At 65.3% G+C, this 17,285-nt stretch overlaps 1 protein-coding gene across 1 annotated transcript in view; it reads right to left on the reverse strand.

Annotated features, from left to right (window-relative positions):
• Window positions 1-1,777: 1,777 nt before the first annotated feature.
• NCKAP5L (NCK associated protein 5 like) overlaps window positions 1,778-17,285 on the reverse strand; it is a 21,222-nt gene continuing 5,714 nt past the window's right edge. Inside the window, exons 2-13 of the mRNA XM_075061138.1 lie at window positions 15,747-15,803; window positions 14,865-14,975; window positions 14,050-14,118; window positions 13,880-13,918; window positions 13,091-13,210; window positions 12,143-12,256; window positions 8,313-10,873; window positions 6,736-6,895; window positions 6,549-6,627; window positions 5,835-6,146; window positions 5,013-5,155; window positions 1,778-3,372 (exon numbers count right to left, since the gene is read on the reverse strand). Of these exons, the coding sequence (XP_074917239.1) occupies window positions 3,133-3,372; window positions 5,013-5,155; window positions 5,835-6,146; window positions 6,549-6,627; window positions 6,736-6,895; window positions 8,313-10,873; window positions 12,143-12,256; window positions 13,091-13,210; window positions 13,880-13,918; window positions 14,050-14,118; window positions 14,865-14,969 (3,942 nt within the window). The 5' untranslated portion in view covers window positions 14,970-14,975; window positions 15,747-15,803 and the 3' untranslated portion in view covers window positions 1,778-3,132. The remainder of the gene's footprint in view (window positions 3,373-5,012; window positions 5,156-5,834; window positions 6,147-6,548; window positions 6,628-6,735; window positions 6,896-8,312; window positions 10,874-12,142; window positions 12,257-13,090; window positions 13,211-13,879; window positions 13,919-14,049; window positions 14,119-14,864; window positions 14,976-15,746; window positions 15,804-17,285) is intronic.

The raw sequence follows: 17,285 nt of genomic DNA on the forward strand, positions 1-17,285 counted from the left end.
AAAGGGGTGGCGCAGGTTTCTGCCTGGAGCCATGGGTGGGGAGCGGGTGGTGCTGGCACCCAGCCACAGACACACACCCACCCAGTGCCCCGCCTTCACAGCCCTAGTGCGAAGTGAGGGGGTGCTGTCTGTCCATCCGTACAGCCCCACAGATCCCCGAGCCGGCAGCTCCCTGTGCCATGCCAAGCTGTGCCCTCCACCCTCGGGCACATGCGTCACCTGGGATGCCAGTGACTGCAGGGGGCGGGGGGGCTGCGCTGCTGGGGGCAGAGGGGAGGAGCAGGGTGCTCGGGGCCTGCCGCATTGGGGCCTGGGCTATGCGAAGAGTCTGACCAGGGAGCCCTGCTACCCCCTCCCAAATCCAACCCCACCCCTGCTCTGTCACCAAGGGGGAGCCGAGCCCCCCCAAGCACGGACCAGGATAATGGCTCTTGGCACCGGGGCCTGGAGGCTCAGGCTGCCAGCCCAGATCCCGCACCCTCCCACCTGGCCCCTGACTCTGCCTCCCAACCCCGTCGCACCTGCTCTTGCTACAACCCCCAAACACAGCCTGCACCCTGCGAAGGCCAGGCACCCTCCCCTCCCCCAGCTGGGACATCACCAGTGGGGCCTGATCTTGTGAGGCAGCGGCAGGGGCCTCATCTCTTCCCACCACCCCGAGAGCTGCCTGTGGGCGGCTGCACGGGCCGGGTCAGCCCCCCTGAGGCTGCTGAGGGGCCAAGCAGAAAGGGGCCTGGCCCCTCTAAGGCAGGCCATCATGGTAACCAGCAGTTGATTATAATCATGCCCCTTGGAGGCCCATTGATTTGGGAAAAGTCACCAGCAATTTGCCCTCCCACAGCAACCAGCCCATGTCATGCCCCTGCCCCCTTGCCCTGACCCACACCCCCTCTGACACCTCCTCCAGCCTTCACCCTACTCAGCTGTGTCCACTGGCATCTGCTCTCCCCTTTCACCCTCCACCAGTCATCACTGCCTGCCTGGCTTCTGACCCGGCGCTGATGCCAAACAGCCGCTGCACCCTGCTCAGAGGTGGCTGCCTTCCAGTGCTGGGTGAGCAGTGCCCCCGGACAGCGGTCGATTAGTTCGCTGGGCTGGTGACGGACCCTCTCCCTTTGGGGCGTCTCTCCCCTGTGCTCTGGTACCATGGCTGGAATCGCTGACGCTGCAGCAGCCCTTCAAAGTCTGCGTGGCGGCACTGGGCTTTCCACTAGGTGGGCCCAACGCCCCCTTTTTCGCCTGCCCTGCGCATGGGGGGCAGCCTTGGTGGCAAGTCAGCATCCGTGGTACCCGCCCACAGCTCTGAGGAGGAAGGGCCCAGCCCCTGGGGGCGAAGCGGGATGGCCTGACTCCCATCACACCCCATGGGCGCAGGTCTGGAGTGGGCAGAGAGGATCCGTTAGCTTAACACTGAGTCCATCACGGCCCCTGTGCACCGGCGACAAACCCAGCCCCAGCAGGCTCCTCGGCCATTAGGGCCTGGGCTGGCTGCACCCTTCGGGTGGCTGGTTTAACACAGTGGGGGCCAGTGGAACTGAACCCCTCATCCATCCCTGGGCTGCTCAGGGGCTTGTGAAAGCCAGGAGGGCATGTAGGGGTGTGCTGCTCTCAGCTCACTTCCACGGGCATCTGCAACTGCATCCAGCCGAGCTGGCACCGTGTCCTGGGGACTGACTCCAGCCCCGCCTGGCAGGAGCTGCAGGGCCCTGTCCCTGCCCCCCAAGCAGCAGGTGGGTGGGCAGGGAGGGGACGGGAAACCACACATTAATCCAGCCCCGCTCTTAACCTTTTATTGGCAGTTTGAAGGGAGACCAAGGCAGGCAATAAACAGCTGGATTCACAATAACTTAGATAAATAAAACAACGTGGGAGGGCGGCATCATTGAATAAAAAGCCCAACCGGAAGGTGAGAAAGGGAAGGGGGGCTGGGGAGGGGGGGCTGTACACAGCAATAGCACCATTGGAGAGAGCCAGGCGAGGGGCACGCGGCCAGGGGAGGCAGCAGGACCAGGACCCCGACCCAAACACAGAAGACAAGGGGCGGGAGCAACCGGCCTGGTCCCACAGCAGCTCCAGGACCCAGCTGGGGTCAGCTCATGGGGTCTGCCCCCCAGCACCAATGGAGAGGAACAGCCCGGGCTGGGCTAAGAGTGTTGGGCTAGTGCGGGTGGGGGAGACCCAACCTGGCACTGAAGGGACAGGGGAGTTGGGGAACACTGTCCCATTCTGCGACTCCAGTAACGGGACAGCTGGAAACCCAGTCTGCACTCCAGCCACTCACAGCCCTTTTTACACCCAGGGAGACGGGGGCTTAGGACTCCTGGTTTCTATAGGATTGACTCATGCTGCTTGGCTGCACCCACCTTCCCTCTAGCACAGTCCCATAGCTGGTGCATCAGAGGAAGGCAAATCTCCCTCTTCCCCATAACGAGCCTGTGGAACTCACTGCCACAAGAGCAAAGCAGGCGTTAAAAAGGGACTGAACAGTCAATGCAGCAAGAACAAGAGACCGTCCAGTTACCTGAGAAAGGCACAGCGCCCCCTGCTGTACAGACTGGTCAGGCCCTAGCCAACAGGGGAGAGCCCTCCCCACCGCAGGGCGTCTTGCACCTTCCTCGGCAGCGGCTGGCTCCGGGCCCTGGTGGAGACTGCACCCGAGGGACCCCTGCTCCAATCCAGGCAGGTAATCCCACGCCTGACCCGCATGGGGAGGGGGTTCAGAGGTGGGGAGGGCGGCCCAGAAGCCTGGCTCCATGCGGACATCCCCAGAGCTGAGACGACAGTGCAGACAAGCCCTGCGACACCAGGGATGAGCCCGGGGCCCTGCCCAATGGCTGGGGGCTGCGTCCAGGGTGAGGCAGCTGCTCCGGCCCCTTGGAAAGGGGTCTGGGGTGGAAGATGTGGTGGTGGCCCCCAGCTGCGGCTCCTCTGTCGGGTGTGGGGGAATGGATGGACTTGGTTTGAGACACCTTGGCAGGATTCCGCGGCCCTGGTGCCAGCAATGGGCTCTGAACGGCCCCAGTGCCAAGCAGGCTCCTGAGGGGCGGGGGAAGCACGGGGGGGGCAGGCAGCTCTTCCTCCTCCAGCACCAGATGATCCCTCCTCCCGCGAAGGGGGGCTCCAGGGCACCCTTTACCCCTGGCTCCCGCAGGAGGAGAGGCTGTCGTACAGCGAGTCACTGAGCGATTCCGAGTTCTCCAGGCCCGGCTGGCCCTGCCCCGTGTCCCTGGACTTCAGCTCCATGCTGCCTTCCTCACCCACGTCAGAGGCACTGGGCGTTCGGCTGGCACTGAACGCCTGTGGGGAGGGGGGCGGCAGGCGGGGCCCGTCCGAGGAGGCTCGTTTCCTCTCGGCGGTGCTGTGCACGGAGCTCTGCAGGGACAGACACGGGCGTGAGAGATCTGTGCGGCAGGGCTCAGAGCCGTGGGGGGGAAGGGAGCTGAAATCAGCGAGGGGAGCCCTGAACTGTCACCTTCCCCCCCAACCCTGGCAGACGCCGCTCAGGGACAAGGAGCAGAACAATCCGGCCGGCTGAGGGGTCCCTGCACGTTGGCACAGCCCTGACTGCAGCACTCAGAGACAGGCCTGGATCGAAGAATTGTGGGACCTGGGCAGTACGGAAATTGGGGGTCCCCCCTACTATAAACTAGACAGCAAAGCACCTCCACCCTACCACACACCCACCCCACACAGACCCCAGGATGACCCTTCTACCCCACACCCCCCAGTGCACCTCCCATCCCACCCTGCACACTGACCCCCAAATGCCCCCTATTGCACAGTCCCCAGCCACCAACCCACACATCCCAGCAGCCCCAACATCCCTTCCGCTCACTGCTGCCCCCCCAACATCTCAGCCCCTCCGTCCCCCTGGGCCAGGGCAGCTCCTCCTGGCCCCAGCCCCGCTCCACATGCTCAGCACTCACACGGTGCAGCCACCCCTCTGGCATGACAGGGGCTGGGGGGGCAGGGTTGTGCCGCACAGCTGCTGAGTCTGAGGTTTCCCCTCACTCAGAGGCCCGGTGCAAGGGCCCTGAGTGCACGTTGGTTAATCAGGGCTGGTCGCCAAACGGCCCTGCAGCTCCCTGCACGTGTGCATGGCGGTGCCAAGCTGCCATCTGCTCCGCACAGACACTGCTGCTCTCATGAGCCTGGGAATTCTTAGCCCAGTTCCCAGCCCTTGTCCCTGCCAGGTGCTGCTGCCTCCACCCCAGAAGTGGCTGCTTCTCAGTGGGGCCAAGGGGCCTCCCATAGTGAGTTTCTTTTGGATCCTTTCTCAGGAGAGGAACAGGAGTGAAATTCCATCCCCCATGGCGCCGACCCCAATGGAGCAGGATCAAGGCCAAATCCTGCCTGTGGCTGGGCACCCACTGCACGAGGTCACACAGCGCCCTGGCTGCGTCCAGCCCTGCGCAGCTCAATGAACACACCCAGACAGCCTCCCATGGTAGCCCAGTCCCCCCTCCACGCCCTCCCAGCCCAGCCCAGCCCCCCACCACCCATGGCAACCCAGCACAGCCCCCCTCCCCTCATTGCAACCGCAGCCACCCACTGTAGCCCAGCCAGCCCTCCCCCCAGCTCCTTCGCCCCCCATCGCAGCCCAGCCCTCCTTCCAACCCCATTGCAGCCCAGCTCAGCCCCCACCCTCCATGGCAGCCCAGCCCCCTCCCCACCCGCATTGCAGCTCAGCTGTGTGCCAGTGCATTAGGAACATCCCAGGCTCCTCCTGGCTGCCCACCCCGGCACCCAGCAGACAGCCCCTCCTCCCAACCCCGGCCCAGCTGGGCCAAGACCCTTGGCGCCCACAGCTCCCACCAGCCTGTCCTGCCACCAGAGAGCAGCCAGGTCTCAGCACAGCCACCCCCAGCATGGTGACGCTTCGGGGCAGCAGGGACCCGTGTGTTCCTGAGGCGAGGCCGTGGGTCCAACAGGCAGGACCGCGCTGCCCACGTCGATCAACCCTCAGGACTATCGTGCCCAGCGCCCCGCCCCTGCCCCGGGGGGCTCCTTACCCTGGCCAGCCCATGTAGCCCCTCCAGGTCCCGGGCCGTGCACAGGAAGGGGTCCACGGAGCCGCCGCAAGCCTTGGAGTTGGGAAAGGTCCAGTTCTTGCTCTGCTGCACTCGCCGCGCTTGGACGGGTTCCAGGCAAGGGTCTGGCACCAGGAGGAAGGCAGTGGGGAATTAGCAGAGGGCAACCCCCCTATACCCCACGGGGTCAAGCTGGGATGCAGCCCAGCCCCAAGCGAACGGCTCAGTGGCTGCAAACGTGGGCAGGATGGACTGGGGTGAGGGTTGGGGTCGCTCCAGTCCTGTCCTAGCACCCCCCTCCCAGGACCCCGGCCCCTGGTGGGCGGCTCAGCGTGTGGCGGGATTGGGTGGGGGGGTTAAACCCTCTGGTAGAGGGGAAAATGGGCAGGGTCCGGCCCAAGTGGCACAGGAGACACACAGGCAAGGAGGTTACCGGCCCGTCCCCGGCACAAAGCCTGGCCCTCCAAGGGCTCCGCCATGGCCAAGCTGGGGGGTTCACCACACCTTCTCAGGGGTCTTCTCGCATCCTCCAAGGAAAGGTCCATTTCCCACTGGCCATTCCAGATCCCGCCCCATCCCCGGGGCATAAGCCCCACGGCTCAATGGGAGTGAGTCGCCTGGGGAGGGCGTTTTCTGGGGCAGCCGGGAGTGAACAGCGGGGGCTGGAAGTCCCAGCAGGGTGTCTGGAACCAGCGCGGGTCTCCACTGGCATTACTGGTGTGAGCATGTCTCCCCCCCACGCTCCCAGCTCACTGGGCCCAACGTAAGCCCCCTCCCCACGCCGTGGGTCACCTGGGTCCAGACCTTCAGGGCAGACTCTGTGGCCGCGCAGGCTCGGCGGTGGCTCCACGCTGGCCAGCACTCCGTGGAACGCAGGCATGCTCTGGTGCTTGCCGGGTGCCAGAACATTCTCTGTGCTGGGCACCTCCCTCTCCAGCGTGCGGGCCTTCCGGGGAACTCTGGTGCCGCCGGGGGGCTGCCCCGGGGCAAGGCTGGGCAGCAGGTCCAGGCTGGGTTTCAGCTTGGGGAGGTTTTTACTGGGAGCCCCACTGCAGTAGTCGGGCGGAGGGAAGGTGCCGATGCCACTGTCCAGGGTCCGTGTCAAGGAGCCACACGCTGTGAGCAACAAGGTCAGGGTGGAGTCAGTGGGCCGGGCTAGCCCAGATGGGCCTCCTGAAGTCCCTCCCCGCAGCCCATCTCAGAGCACAAGTCCCTGGCTGAGTCCTTTCTCTAGCCCTGCCCACCATCAACTGCCACGCCCCCTCCTGCCTCCAAGCTCCGCCCACCACTGGCAGGCCACACCCCCACCCAGAGTTGAGAACCAGCCCAGGAGTCCAGACCCCCAAACTCCCAATCACTAGACCCCCCTGCCTCCCAAACCAGCCACTCCGCCACAGTCTGCACCGATAACTAGCCTGGTCCAACCCAGTTTGTGCCGCTGAGCCAGGAGGCTCCAGGGCTCGGTACAGATCGGAACCGCGGCCACATGTGGCATTGGGCAGCCTCCTGTGGGGTCACCTGTGAAGTGCTGGGAGTTCACTGACACGGCCAGGCTGTCATCCGACTGGATTTCCTCCCGGAGCTTCGAGTCTGGGCCCTTCAAAGGAAAGGAGATGAGAGAGACGGATAAATACGGTGCCTGGGGTTACCTTCTCCTCTGCCTGGCACAGACCCCAGCCATGGCCAGGCTGGGGGCACTTCCCACCTTCTCGGGGGTCTCCTCACAGCTCCGCAGGTGGCCAACGATGCCGTTCCGCGGGGCCCGGAAGAGCCTGGGGTCTTTGGCGTCATGCGAGACCCTCTGGAAATCCCGGAGCTCCCTCTTCTGCTCCAGCCGGCTCTCGTAAGATTCCTTCCCATCCACCCTGCAGAGATGAGGATGTGAGCTGCTAGGGGGGGCCACAGGACAGCTGACTGGACCCCCAGAGCCAGTGGGGCAGAGCCCCTTCCTACAGGCATACACAGTTCTCCCTGGTCTGGGCTCAGGATGACTGGCCCTGAATGAAAACCTCCCCCCTCCCTCACGCTCAGCACATCTGAGCTTGGTGTGTGATCCCCATTCACAGAGGGAGAAACTGAGTCACAAAGAGGGCTCAGGGAGTCTCTGCCAAGGCTGGGAATTGAAGCCAGGAGCCTTGAGCCCCTACCCCTGCCCTAACCCACTAGACCCCACTCCCCTCCCAGAAATAGGAATAGGACCCAGGAGCCCTGACTCCCAGCCCCTCTCCCTTGCTCTAACCACTGGACCCCACTCCCCTCCCAGAGCCAGGAATAGGACCCAGGAGCCCTGATCCCCAGCCCCCCCTGCTCTAACCACTGGACCCCACTCCACTCCTGTGGGGATGAACTAGGAATGTTCTTAATGTTTTCTCCGAATACTGTGTCGGTGCCTCAGTGTCCCTTCTGCAGTTCTTAAGTATCTGGCAGAGCAAAGGGCCAGTGCACCTAAATGCCTGGCACTCTGTCTCCTGGAAACTGATGGCCTGGGCCCCTCCCCTGCAAAGGTGCCAGTTGAAGGTGTTGGAGACAAAGAGATCAGGTGACCTCCTGGCCCGGGAAAGGGGCTGAGCGGAGAGGAGGGGCTGGAGGGGGTGGTTAGTCTGGAGTTGGCTGGGGACGAGGAGTGAAGTGCAGAGGTGGGGGTCTGGCTCACTGCCCCCAGAATGGACCAGGCCGAGGGGTCCGGTTCGCTGTATCTACAAGCTCTGTTTTAGACCCTGTTCCTGTCATTGAATAAACCTCTGTTTTACTGGCTGGCTGAGAGTCACGTCTGACTGCAAAGTGGGGGTGCAGGAACCTGTGGCCCCCCAGGACCCCACCTGGGTGGGCTCGCTGTGGGAAGTGCACGGAGGGGCAGAGGATGCTGAATGCTCCAAGGAGAGACCCAGGAGGTGAAGACGTGTGAGCTTCTTGCCCTGAACAAGTCTGCTCCAAGGGAGAGGAGGCTCCCGAAAGTCCTGACTGGCTTTGTGGGGAGCTGTTCCAGAGCATTGCCCGAGGACTCCGTGACAACTCCCAGAGCCAGGAATAGGACACAGGAGCCCTGACCCCCAGCCTCTCTCCCCTGCTCTAACCACTGGACCCCACTCCCCTCCCAGAGCCAGGAATATGACCCAGGAGCCTGGACCTCCAGCCCTCCCACTCTAACTACTAGACCCTGCTCCCCTTCCAAAGCCAGGGAGAGAACCCAGGAGTCCTGGCGCTCAGCCACGCTGCCTAGACACACACAATTCTGTTTCCACCCCTGCTTGCATCCTCTCCCCCTGCCCCCCAGCCCAGTACCTGTTCAGCAGCTGCTGCATGAAGTTTTCAGCCGTCACCTCCTGGTACATGACCTGGAGCTCATTCTGCGTCTGCTCCATGAGGATGCCACAGGGGTGGGGCTGGCCCTTCTCCAGCGCCAGCCCATTGATGAAGGCCTTCTCCGCCTCCAGCGCCTTGCGCAGGTCCTCCGCCTTCTCCATCAGCTTGGAGATGTTGAGGCTCTCTGCCTCCAGCTTGCAGGCTGCCACTTTCCCCTCCCGGCGCAGCGGCGAGGCGCCCCCGCCCCACTGGAGCCCCTCAGGCCGCCGGCTCAGGGCAGGCAGCTTGCTCCGGCGCAGCCCGAACCAGCTGGCGATGCCACTGGAGTTCTTTGGCTTCCCTTCGCCCGCCAGCCCCTTGTCCTGGCCCTGCCGGCGCAGCACATTCTCCTCAATGCCCTTCATCACCTTCTCCTCGATGGCTGAGTGCAGCGCGGGGCCGACCGCGGGCAGCGTTCGGCCAGGCAAGGGTGGGGCCCTGGCACAGTCTGGGGGCTTGTGGCCCGCGCTGGGCGGCGGCGTGAGGGGCAGCTTGGGGCCACCGGGCCTTGGCTCCTCTGCAGGCGGGCGGGGAGCCCCGGCCTTGGCCGGAGCCTTGATGGGAGATTTGGAGGGCAGCTTGGTGGGGCTCCCATGGGGGCTCTTGGCACCCTTGGCCGGGGGCACCGGAGGGGCTTTAGGGGGATTCCTGGGGCCCAGGGGGGTCCCCGCTGGGCACAGCGCCCCCAGCTGGCGGGCTTTGGCGTGGTAGTGCTTTGAGGAGCAGGTCTCAGCCTCCAGCCGGGAGCCCACCGAGCCAGAGGAGTAGCACCGCCCGGCGGGCTCCCCGCCGTGGCACTGCTCCTGGTGTTTGAGGCTCCCGCCTGCGCCCGGCCGAAGCTGTGCCCTGGCCTCCAGCGCCTCCTCGCAGAGCCGGCCTGGTGCCCTGGCCTTCCCAGGGCAGCTGTTTTTCTCCAGGCCCAGAGCCTCCTTCCGCTCCCCAGCCTCAGCACTCTTCAGCTTCCCCAGCGCCGACAGACGCTCCTTAAACGGCGGGTGTCCCAGCTCCAGCTGCTTCTTCCCAGCGCTATTTCTAGGCCGCCTGGGCCCGGCGGAGCCCCCAGCATTTCTGCGGGTGGCTGGCGGGGACTCAGCGCTGCGCTCCCGGCCCTCCTTGGCAGGGGCGTAGGGGCACAACTCCGGCGGGCAGTGTGGGGCGTCTGGCCTGGCGCCTCGCGACGGGGTGGAGTGGGAGCCCTTGGGCCGCTCCAGCGGGGAGGCCAGGCCGCCCACCGACAGCTCTGAGACATTCTCGTAGTCATGGGGCTCCAGGAAGTGCACGGCGGCTTCGGCCGTCCCGGGGGCCAGGTGTCTGCCAGCCTTGGGGGAGCCCTGGCCGCCAGCCCCAGGGGGCAGGGGGCAGGCGGGCACCACAGGCCCCTCGGGGGAGGTCCTGCGGCTGAGCACGGGCGAGGGGCATGGCTCGTAGTTATTGCTGCGGCAGGGGATCCTGGAGCTCCGGGTGAGCTGGGGGCTCAGGCGCAGAGGGTTGGGGCCATGGGGCTTCTCCCCGGGTGTGGGCATCTTCAGGAACTTGACCATCTTGGAGGGGGAGGGCAGGGGAAGTGCCCCAGCGCCCGGGGACACGGAGCCCGGCTGCAGCTTAGGCTTGCCCTGAGCCGAGGTCTGGCCAGAGCCCTTGGCACTCTTCTCGGGGGTCTCGTCTCCGGAGAGGCAGAGGCTGATGTAGGCCTGGCGCTCCAAGGCCGGCTCCAGGAAGGGCCCCAGGTCCTGGCTGCCGGTGGCTGTGCCGAAAGCTGGCTTGTCTGCGCTGCCCTGAGCCGGGTCCAACTCTGGCTTCGTGGGCTGGCACTTGCCCATGACCGAGAGGCCGGTGAGCATGTTCTGGCTCAGGGCCTTGGCCAGCACCCCTGGCTTGGGGCCCAGTGCTCCTGGGGGCTCCTCCGGCCGGTAGGCAGCGGCTGGCTCCCTGTTGAGCGGGCAGCCCTGCTTCAGGAAGTGCTGCAGGTAGCACTCCGTCTCCTCCAACAGCAGGCCCAAGTCCAGCTTCTTCTCAGGCAAGGTGCTCAGCAGGGCCTCACCTGGGGGGCCCAGCTCCCCCGTCTCGTCGGAGGAGGACGAGGAGCTGCCCTCACTCTTCTGCTGGGAGCATAGTGGGGTGAGCAGCTGGGGGTTCCCCCCCTCGGCCTCCAGGGCCCCCACCTCCTTGCCCTTCCACTTCAGCGCCTCCTCCAGGCCATTCTGTGCTCGCAGCAGGCAGGACGGCCACAGCTCATGGGGGGCAGCCAGGGGCTTGGCCGGGGGTCCCTCCCCATTCACCGGTGACTCCGGCTGGCTCCGGCTATCTGCTAGGACCGGCTGAAATTTGTGGGAGCTGGGCTCAGCAGGGGAGTGGTGGGGGTCCCTCCAGGGAGACAGCGGGCAGGGTGGGGGGCACAGCAGGGGGTCCGTCTCCTCCAGCTTCCGCAGCACCTCCAGGATCTGTGCTTTCTTCTTGAAGAACGGAGACAACGCCTCCATGGACTGAGAGCCGTACCCCAACTGGGGAGAGAGGCAGGAGAGGCTGTGAGATGCCCAGGGCCTGGCTCCCAGCTACGCCAAGGCCCCCCAATAATCCAGACCCTAGCCCGGACAGCAGCAGGGCCGGAGCATGCTGCACCGTGGCCGTTTGCTGCTTCCCAGGGCATCCAATAGGGGTAGGCCCAGGGTCCTGGGGCCCCCCTCGGTCCCAAGGCTCAGCCAGACAGTGGGGATAGGGTGGCTAGTGGGAGCCCAGGTTGTTGGGGTTGGGAAGCCCCTTTGCTCTGGGTGCTGTGGAAGCACAGCAGGCTGACTTGCCCTGCCGCAGGCTGGGCTTGGGGAAAGGGGACGGCCAGCCAGGGAGGGAGCTTGATCCTCACAGGAGTGACCCACATACGCCAGCCAGCCTCCCCATTTGGCAGCAGGCAGCCTGGGCACTGCTGGGATAGGAGGATGGCAGGTACCATGGCACTGCTGCTGTGGGGATGTGCTCTGGGATCACCCCTCCCCACATCCTCAGCAGCCTCCGCTCCGAGACCCTCCCTTGAAGGAATCAGAGCTGCTCTGTCAGGCCCGGTGTAGTGGGGGGCCCCCAGCCTTGGTTCTGCTCCTGGGGGGTGCAGGGCAGCAGTGGGGAGCCTGAGGCTGTGTGGTAGGGTGGGCACTGGGGACCCAAAGACAGACCCAGTCCCCGATCAGGAGAAGCCGCCACTGAGCATCAGCCCAAAGCACTGCCCTGGGAAACTGATGTCTCTGCACCTTCCCAAGGCCATGGGTGGGCAGGAGACACCCTCCTCAATTCTGCTAATGCCAGGGAACACCTCCCCACACAGTGCACAGGTGGGGAAACTGAGGCACTTGAGGGGATGCAACCTGCCTGAGGTCCCCCAGCATTATCTGTGGCAAAGCCTGGCACAGAACCCAGGAGTCCTGGCTCCCAGGGCCCTGCTGCACTTGGGCCCAGCTCCAGGGAAATAAAAGGGGGAAAGGTGGTTGGCTGCTTCTGCAGGGGGCTCTAGGTCTGGGGCAGCCACATGCCTGCAAGGGCCCTGCTCACCCTGCCCAGGCAGCGCCCATCCTGCCACTACCCCAAGCTAGTGGCTGGTGCCTGTTCCCCTGCCACCCCTTCCTGCAGCTCCCCATGTCCTGCAACGGAACCCACGTCCCTGCCTGGGGGGGCTCGGGCCTGGCGAGGACAGCAGCTGCCCAACAACGCCCCTGTCCTGGTCTATGGGCCAAGAACAGCTGGGAGCAGGGCTGGGTGGGGAGCCAAGGGGGCGCGGGACATACCTCCCTCGGCAGGGCGCAGCGTCCCAGGGGCAGCGAGGGGGCCAGCTTCTCCACTGAGCCCAACTGGAGACTGGCCAGGGGGCTGCACACCACGGACACTGGGTGCAGGGCCAGCTGGGGAAGAAAGCAGGGCAGTGAGGGGCAGAGACGACACAGAAGCAGAAGGGGAGCGAGTCGGGGGCTGGCGGGTTTCTCCCTCCCTGTCTGACACCAGGCAGCAGGAGCTGCGGAGGAGAAGGCTCGCGGGCAGGAGGAAGATTCCAGTGGGATTGTGGAACCCACAGGGAGCCGGCCGAGGCGTGGGGAGATCAGGCGACGAGGAGCTGTCGGGGGGGGGGCCCAGCTGGGGTGGGGGGAGCCCCGGGGCGTTTCTGTGTCTCTCGTCATGACCCCGGCTATTGCTGTTCATAAGGGCTAATCTCCTGGTGCCTGCAGAGTTCAGCAGTGGACTGGGGCTGGGGGAGGAAATGGGGTGGCCAGGAAGTGGGGGGAACGAGGATGGACCGGGCAGGAGGGAGGGAGGGAGAAGGCTAGACCGGGTGGCGGGGAGGGAGGGCGGCAGACAAGGCTGGACCGACAGAGAGACAAGGCAACAAGGCAGGATCAGGCAGTGGGGAAGGAGGGAAGGGGGACGAGGCCGGACGGACCGGATGGCAGGGAAGGAGGGAGGGGAGATGAGGCTGGACCGGGCAGCAGGGGGGATGATGGGGAGACAAGGCCGGACCAGGCAGTGAGGAAGGAGGGAGGGGGGACGAGGCTGGACTGGGCAGTGGTGGGGCGGACTAGGCCGGAGCGGGTGGCAGGGGGGAGCCGGAGGGGGGTGGACGAGGCTGGACCAGGCAGCAGGGAAGGAGGGAGGGGGAACGAGGCCGGACCGGGCAGCAGGGGGGGCCGGACGAGGCCGGACAGGGCAGTGGGGAGGGCAGGGGGCAGTGGCTGCGGCCGGACCTGGGGCAGAGAGCCGGTCGTCAGCTGCACCTTCTGCTGGAAGAGGTCGCTCAGGGTCTGGTTCTGGCGCTCCAGGTCGAAGACCCTCTTCTGCAGCTTGAGGCACTCCTGGCGCAGGTCCTGCCGGCCCCGGGGCAAAGCAGAGAGTCTGCGGCAGCGCCCCAGGGGGTAGGGCTTGGCCCTGCACTCAGAGCTAGGCGCTCGGCCCCCCTCCCCATAGGGTGCAGCCCCCACCCACACAACCAGGCAGGGGGCTGCCAGGGTCCCCCAAAGCCGCCCTCCAGCCCTCTCCTCTGCCCACCGATCCCCACCTGCGGGGCCTGGCCAAGTTGAGAGACGCGGCCCCGTGTCCCCACCCACCACAGAGCGGCAGCCGGGCACTGAGGCCTCCAGCACCAACTGGGCTACACCCCGCGCTTGAAAGGTGGCCTCCTGGGTTCCAGTCCCAGCTCGGGGGGGGAGCAGGACTCTGGGGTTCCAGTCCCAGCTCTGGAGGGGAGACTGGGGGGGCAGGACTCCGGGGTTCCAGCTCTGGAGAGGGGGAGCTGACTGGGAGGGGAGGCTGTGCTGTGCAGTGGTTGGAGGGGGGACAGGACTCCTGGGTTCTGTGCAGCTAGGCTAGGGAACACACCTGGTAGCGCAGCGGGCAAAGCGCTGGGCACCACGCCCATGCCCCACCCCTGCTCAAGTCCCACCCTTGGGGACGAAGGTTGTCTGTGCTCCCCCAGTAGGGAGGCCCCAAGGGGGGGGCTGTGCTCCCCCAGGAAGGAGGCCCCAGTACTCACTCACCTTCTGGTTGAGCAGAGCCTGCACCACGTGGTTGGCAACCTGGAAGACAAAGCAGTCACGTGACAGCGGGCGGGGGGAGGAGCAGCAAACGATCCCCCCCACCACCACCCCTCAGCCAGTGCAGCCCAGCGGGGGCCCTGGCCAGGCAAGCGGCCCCTGGGGCAGGTTACCTCGTCCAGGCAGCGCTCATAGGTCTCCCTCTGGTTCTCGTTGGCCTGAGCCAGGGCCGAATTTTCCGCCTGCACCAAAGGAAAGAGCAGCAGGTCAGGGGTCCAGCTCCTCTGCCTACCTGAAACCCTGGCCCAGGGCCTGGCGCCAGGACTCCTGGGTTCTGTGTCCCGCTCTGGGAGGGGAGTGGGGACTGGTGGAGTAGAGCTGGGGAGGCTGAGAGCCAGGACTCCTGGGTTCTCTCACCGGCTCTGGGAGGGGAATGGGGGCTGGTGGATTAGAGCCGGGGGGAGGGGCTGACAGCCAGGACTTCTGGGTTCTCTCCCTGGCACGGGGAGGGGAGTGGGGGCTGGTGGGTTAGAGCAGGGGGGCTGGAAGCCAGGACTCCTGGGTTCTCACCCTGGCTCTGGGAGGGCAGTGGGGGCTAGTGATTAGAGCGGGGGCGAAGGGCTGGGAGCCGGGACTCCTGGGTCATTTCCTCTGCCACAGATACACTGTATGACTTTGGGCAAGGCCCTGGCCCCTCTCTGCCCCAGCTGCCGCAGGGCTCTGGGAGCGCCTGGGAAGCTGCCTTGGACTGCGGCTGCGAGGGGAAGGCGGGGCGCTGTCCTTGGAACAAACCCTGCAGCAGGGAGCCTCTCAGCTCAGAGCTCACCAGCACTGACCCAGCCGGGCCACCCCTCCCCGTGGGAGTCCTATGTGCACAGAGCGCCCAGTGCTGGGGAGAGCCTCCCCGGATGCCATGCAGGGCTCCTGGGGGGGCAGCAACCCTCCCTCTGGCCCCAGGGACACAGCAGGGTGGGGGCTCCCTCCACACCTCCAGCTCCCGCAGTCTCTGCAGCAGCTCCTGGCTCGTTCCCGGCTCGCTGCCACCCTCTTCTGGCTTCATGTCTCCCCGGCCCTCGGCCACAGCTTTCGACATCAAGCCCTGCAGCACAAAGCGAGAGGCCAGTGAGTGTCAGGCCAGGCACCCCCCAGTGGTGCAGCCCCTTTGGGGGAGCTCCAGGGTAGCCCGCTCCTTCTCCCAGCACCCAGGATAGGCCTGCTTGGGGCAGCCGCCCCCAGGCACCTGCACCAGGCTCGCCTCTGGGACCAACCCCAGCCCCCAGCAGACTCCCCTGCGCAGCGTCTGGCCCAGGCCAGAAGGGAGTCTGGGCTGTGGGAAGGCAGGAGCCTGGGGGAGTCATTCCGGAACACAGAGGCTCCTGCAAAGGAGGGTAAATGAACGCACAGGCGGCCGAAGGAGGGTGTGTACACACACACGTGCAAAGGAGGGAGTGCACAGGTGTGCAAGTGCAGAGCGTACACACATGCAAAGGAAAGGGTGCACAGATGTGCACGTGTGAAGGAGTGTACACACACGTGCAAAAGAGGGAGTGCACAGGTGTGCAAGTGCAGAGTGTACACACATGCAAAGGAAAGGGTGCACAGGTGTGCATGTGCGAAGGAGGGCGTGTACACACATGTGCAAAGGAGGGAGTGCACAGGTATGCACATGTGAAGGAGGGTGTGTGCACACACGTGCAAAGGAAGGGTGCACAGATGTGCACGTGCAAAGGAGTGTACACACATGCAAAAGAGGTCCACAGGTGTGCACATGCAGTGTACACACACGTGCAAAGAGTGCACAGGTGTGCACGTGCAAAGGAGGGTGTGTACACACACGTGCAAAGGAGGGGGGAGTTCTCTCTCTCCTTACCTCGTTCCAGGGGCCCGACCCCAGACCCAGCAGCACCTTCCAGCCTTCCCTTGTCACCTCTGCCTGGTCACCTGCAAGGGGATAAACCCAGCAATAAGACTGGCCCCCCAGCTCTGCCTCTCCAGACCCCCATACCGAGACGGGCGATGGGGACAGACCAAAGAGGCTGGAAGGCGGTGGGGGGGCGGGCTCCCCAAATCCCCAGGTGGTCGAGAACACCAGCCCCGGGCAGGCTGCCGGGGAAGAGACTGACACAGGAACGTCCTTGCAGATCCAACTGGACCTTGAAGGCCTCTGGAGCCAGGCACCATTAGTCAATGCCCTCCCCACCCCAGAGCGGGCTGCAGCTCTTACCCTGGGTGCTTGAGTTGACTCCAGTCACCTCCTGCAGTGGGCTCCACCTATCGCCTCCCCAGGCGAAATGTTGCAGACAGAACCCCAGGAAACCATCACTCAGAGGAAAGCACGGTGCTGGGGGGGACCTCACCACTGAGAGGAAGCACTCGCACCTTCACCCCAATCAAACAGCCTTTCCCCTTGGCCAACCTGTGAACAGCCCCCTCTCCAAGAGACCAAACCCACCGTCTGCATCCTCCTTCCCCAGGACCAGACACTGCACAGAGCCCAGTGCCCAAATGCTCCTCTAAGAGCAGCCAGCAGAAGGCACTTGAGTAGCATTGACCCTTCCCCCTTGCCATCCAACCCCGTCCTCTGCATCCGAGGAGGCTGCGTAGCCTGGCTCAGGGGCTGGAGGAGCTCAGAGGAAAGGCACCAGAGCGGGGCCAGCTACAGGGCCCTTCCTGCTCCCCTGCCCCAGCCCCTCCTAAAGGCCCTTGGAGTTGCGCCACTTTCACTGGCTGGCCCGTCTCTCACACACACAGCCCGGCACTGCTCCCTGGCACCAGGGCCTGCAGACAGCCCTGTGCCAAGAGCGGCACTGTCGCATCCCGACATCAGTGCCAGTTGGCCCGGCGGGCGCTGGGAGCCGCCCAGGGACAGGGCTGCCTGGGGCTGGGCAGGGAAGTGGGCAGGTGGCACCAATGGCTCCGGCCTCACAGCATCATCTTGCGGGTGAGAGCAAAGGAGCAGGGGCCTGGAATGGATTCAATCCTGCTACGAGTCCTGCCCCCCCGCGGGGCCCCTGTGCAAGGCAGAATCGCTGGCTTCAAGCGTCAGCAAAGATATTCCCCTGGGGGGTGACATCCCCCCGCAGGTAGACATAGCCGCAACGTCCCTTCCACCCAGACCCCCAGCCCACCCCTGGTACAGCACCGTGCTCCCAGGGACCCTAGCAAACCCCCTAGAGCCAGCAGCCCCCAACCCTGTCACCCCCACAGGCGGCCTTGGCAGGGCACATGTAAACACGAGGTTCCCCAACCCGGGGAGCTTACAACAATGGGCACCACACACCAAACACCCCCAAACCTCCCCCCGACACACACACCCTGGCAGCCCCCCATCTCCCCCAAACCTCCACAATACACACAGCACAGCAGCCCCCCGACACCCCATATCTCCCCCAAACCTCCACCCAACACA

The sequence above is a fragment of the Chelonoidis abingdonii genome, chromosome 26 (genome assembly GCF_003597395.2).
Source record: "Chelonoidis abingdonii isolate Lonesome George chromosome 26, CheloAbing_2.0, whole genome shotgun sequence".
Lineage (NCBI taxonomy): Eukaryota > Metazoa > Chordata > Testudines > Testudinidae > Chelonoidis > Chelonoidis abingdonii.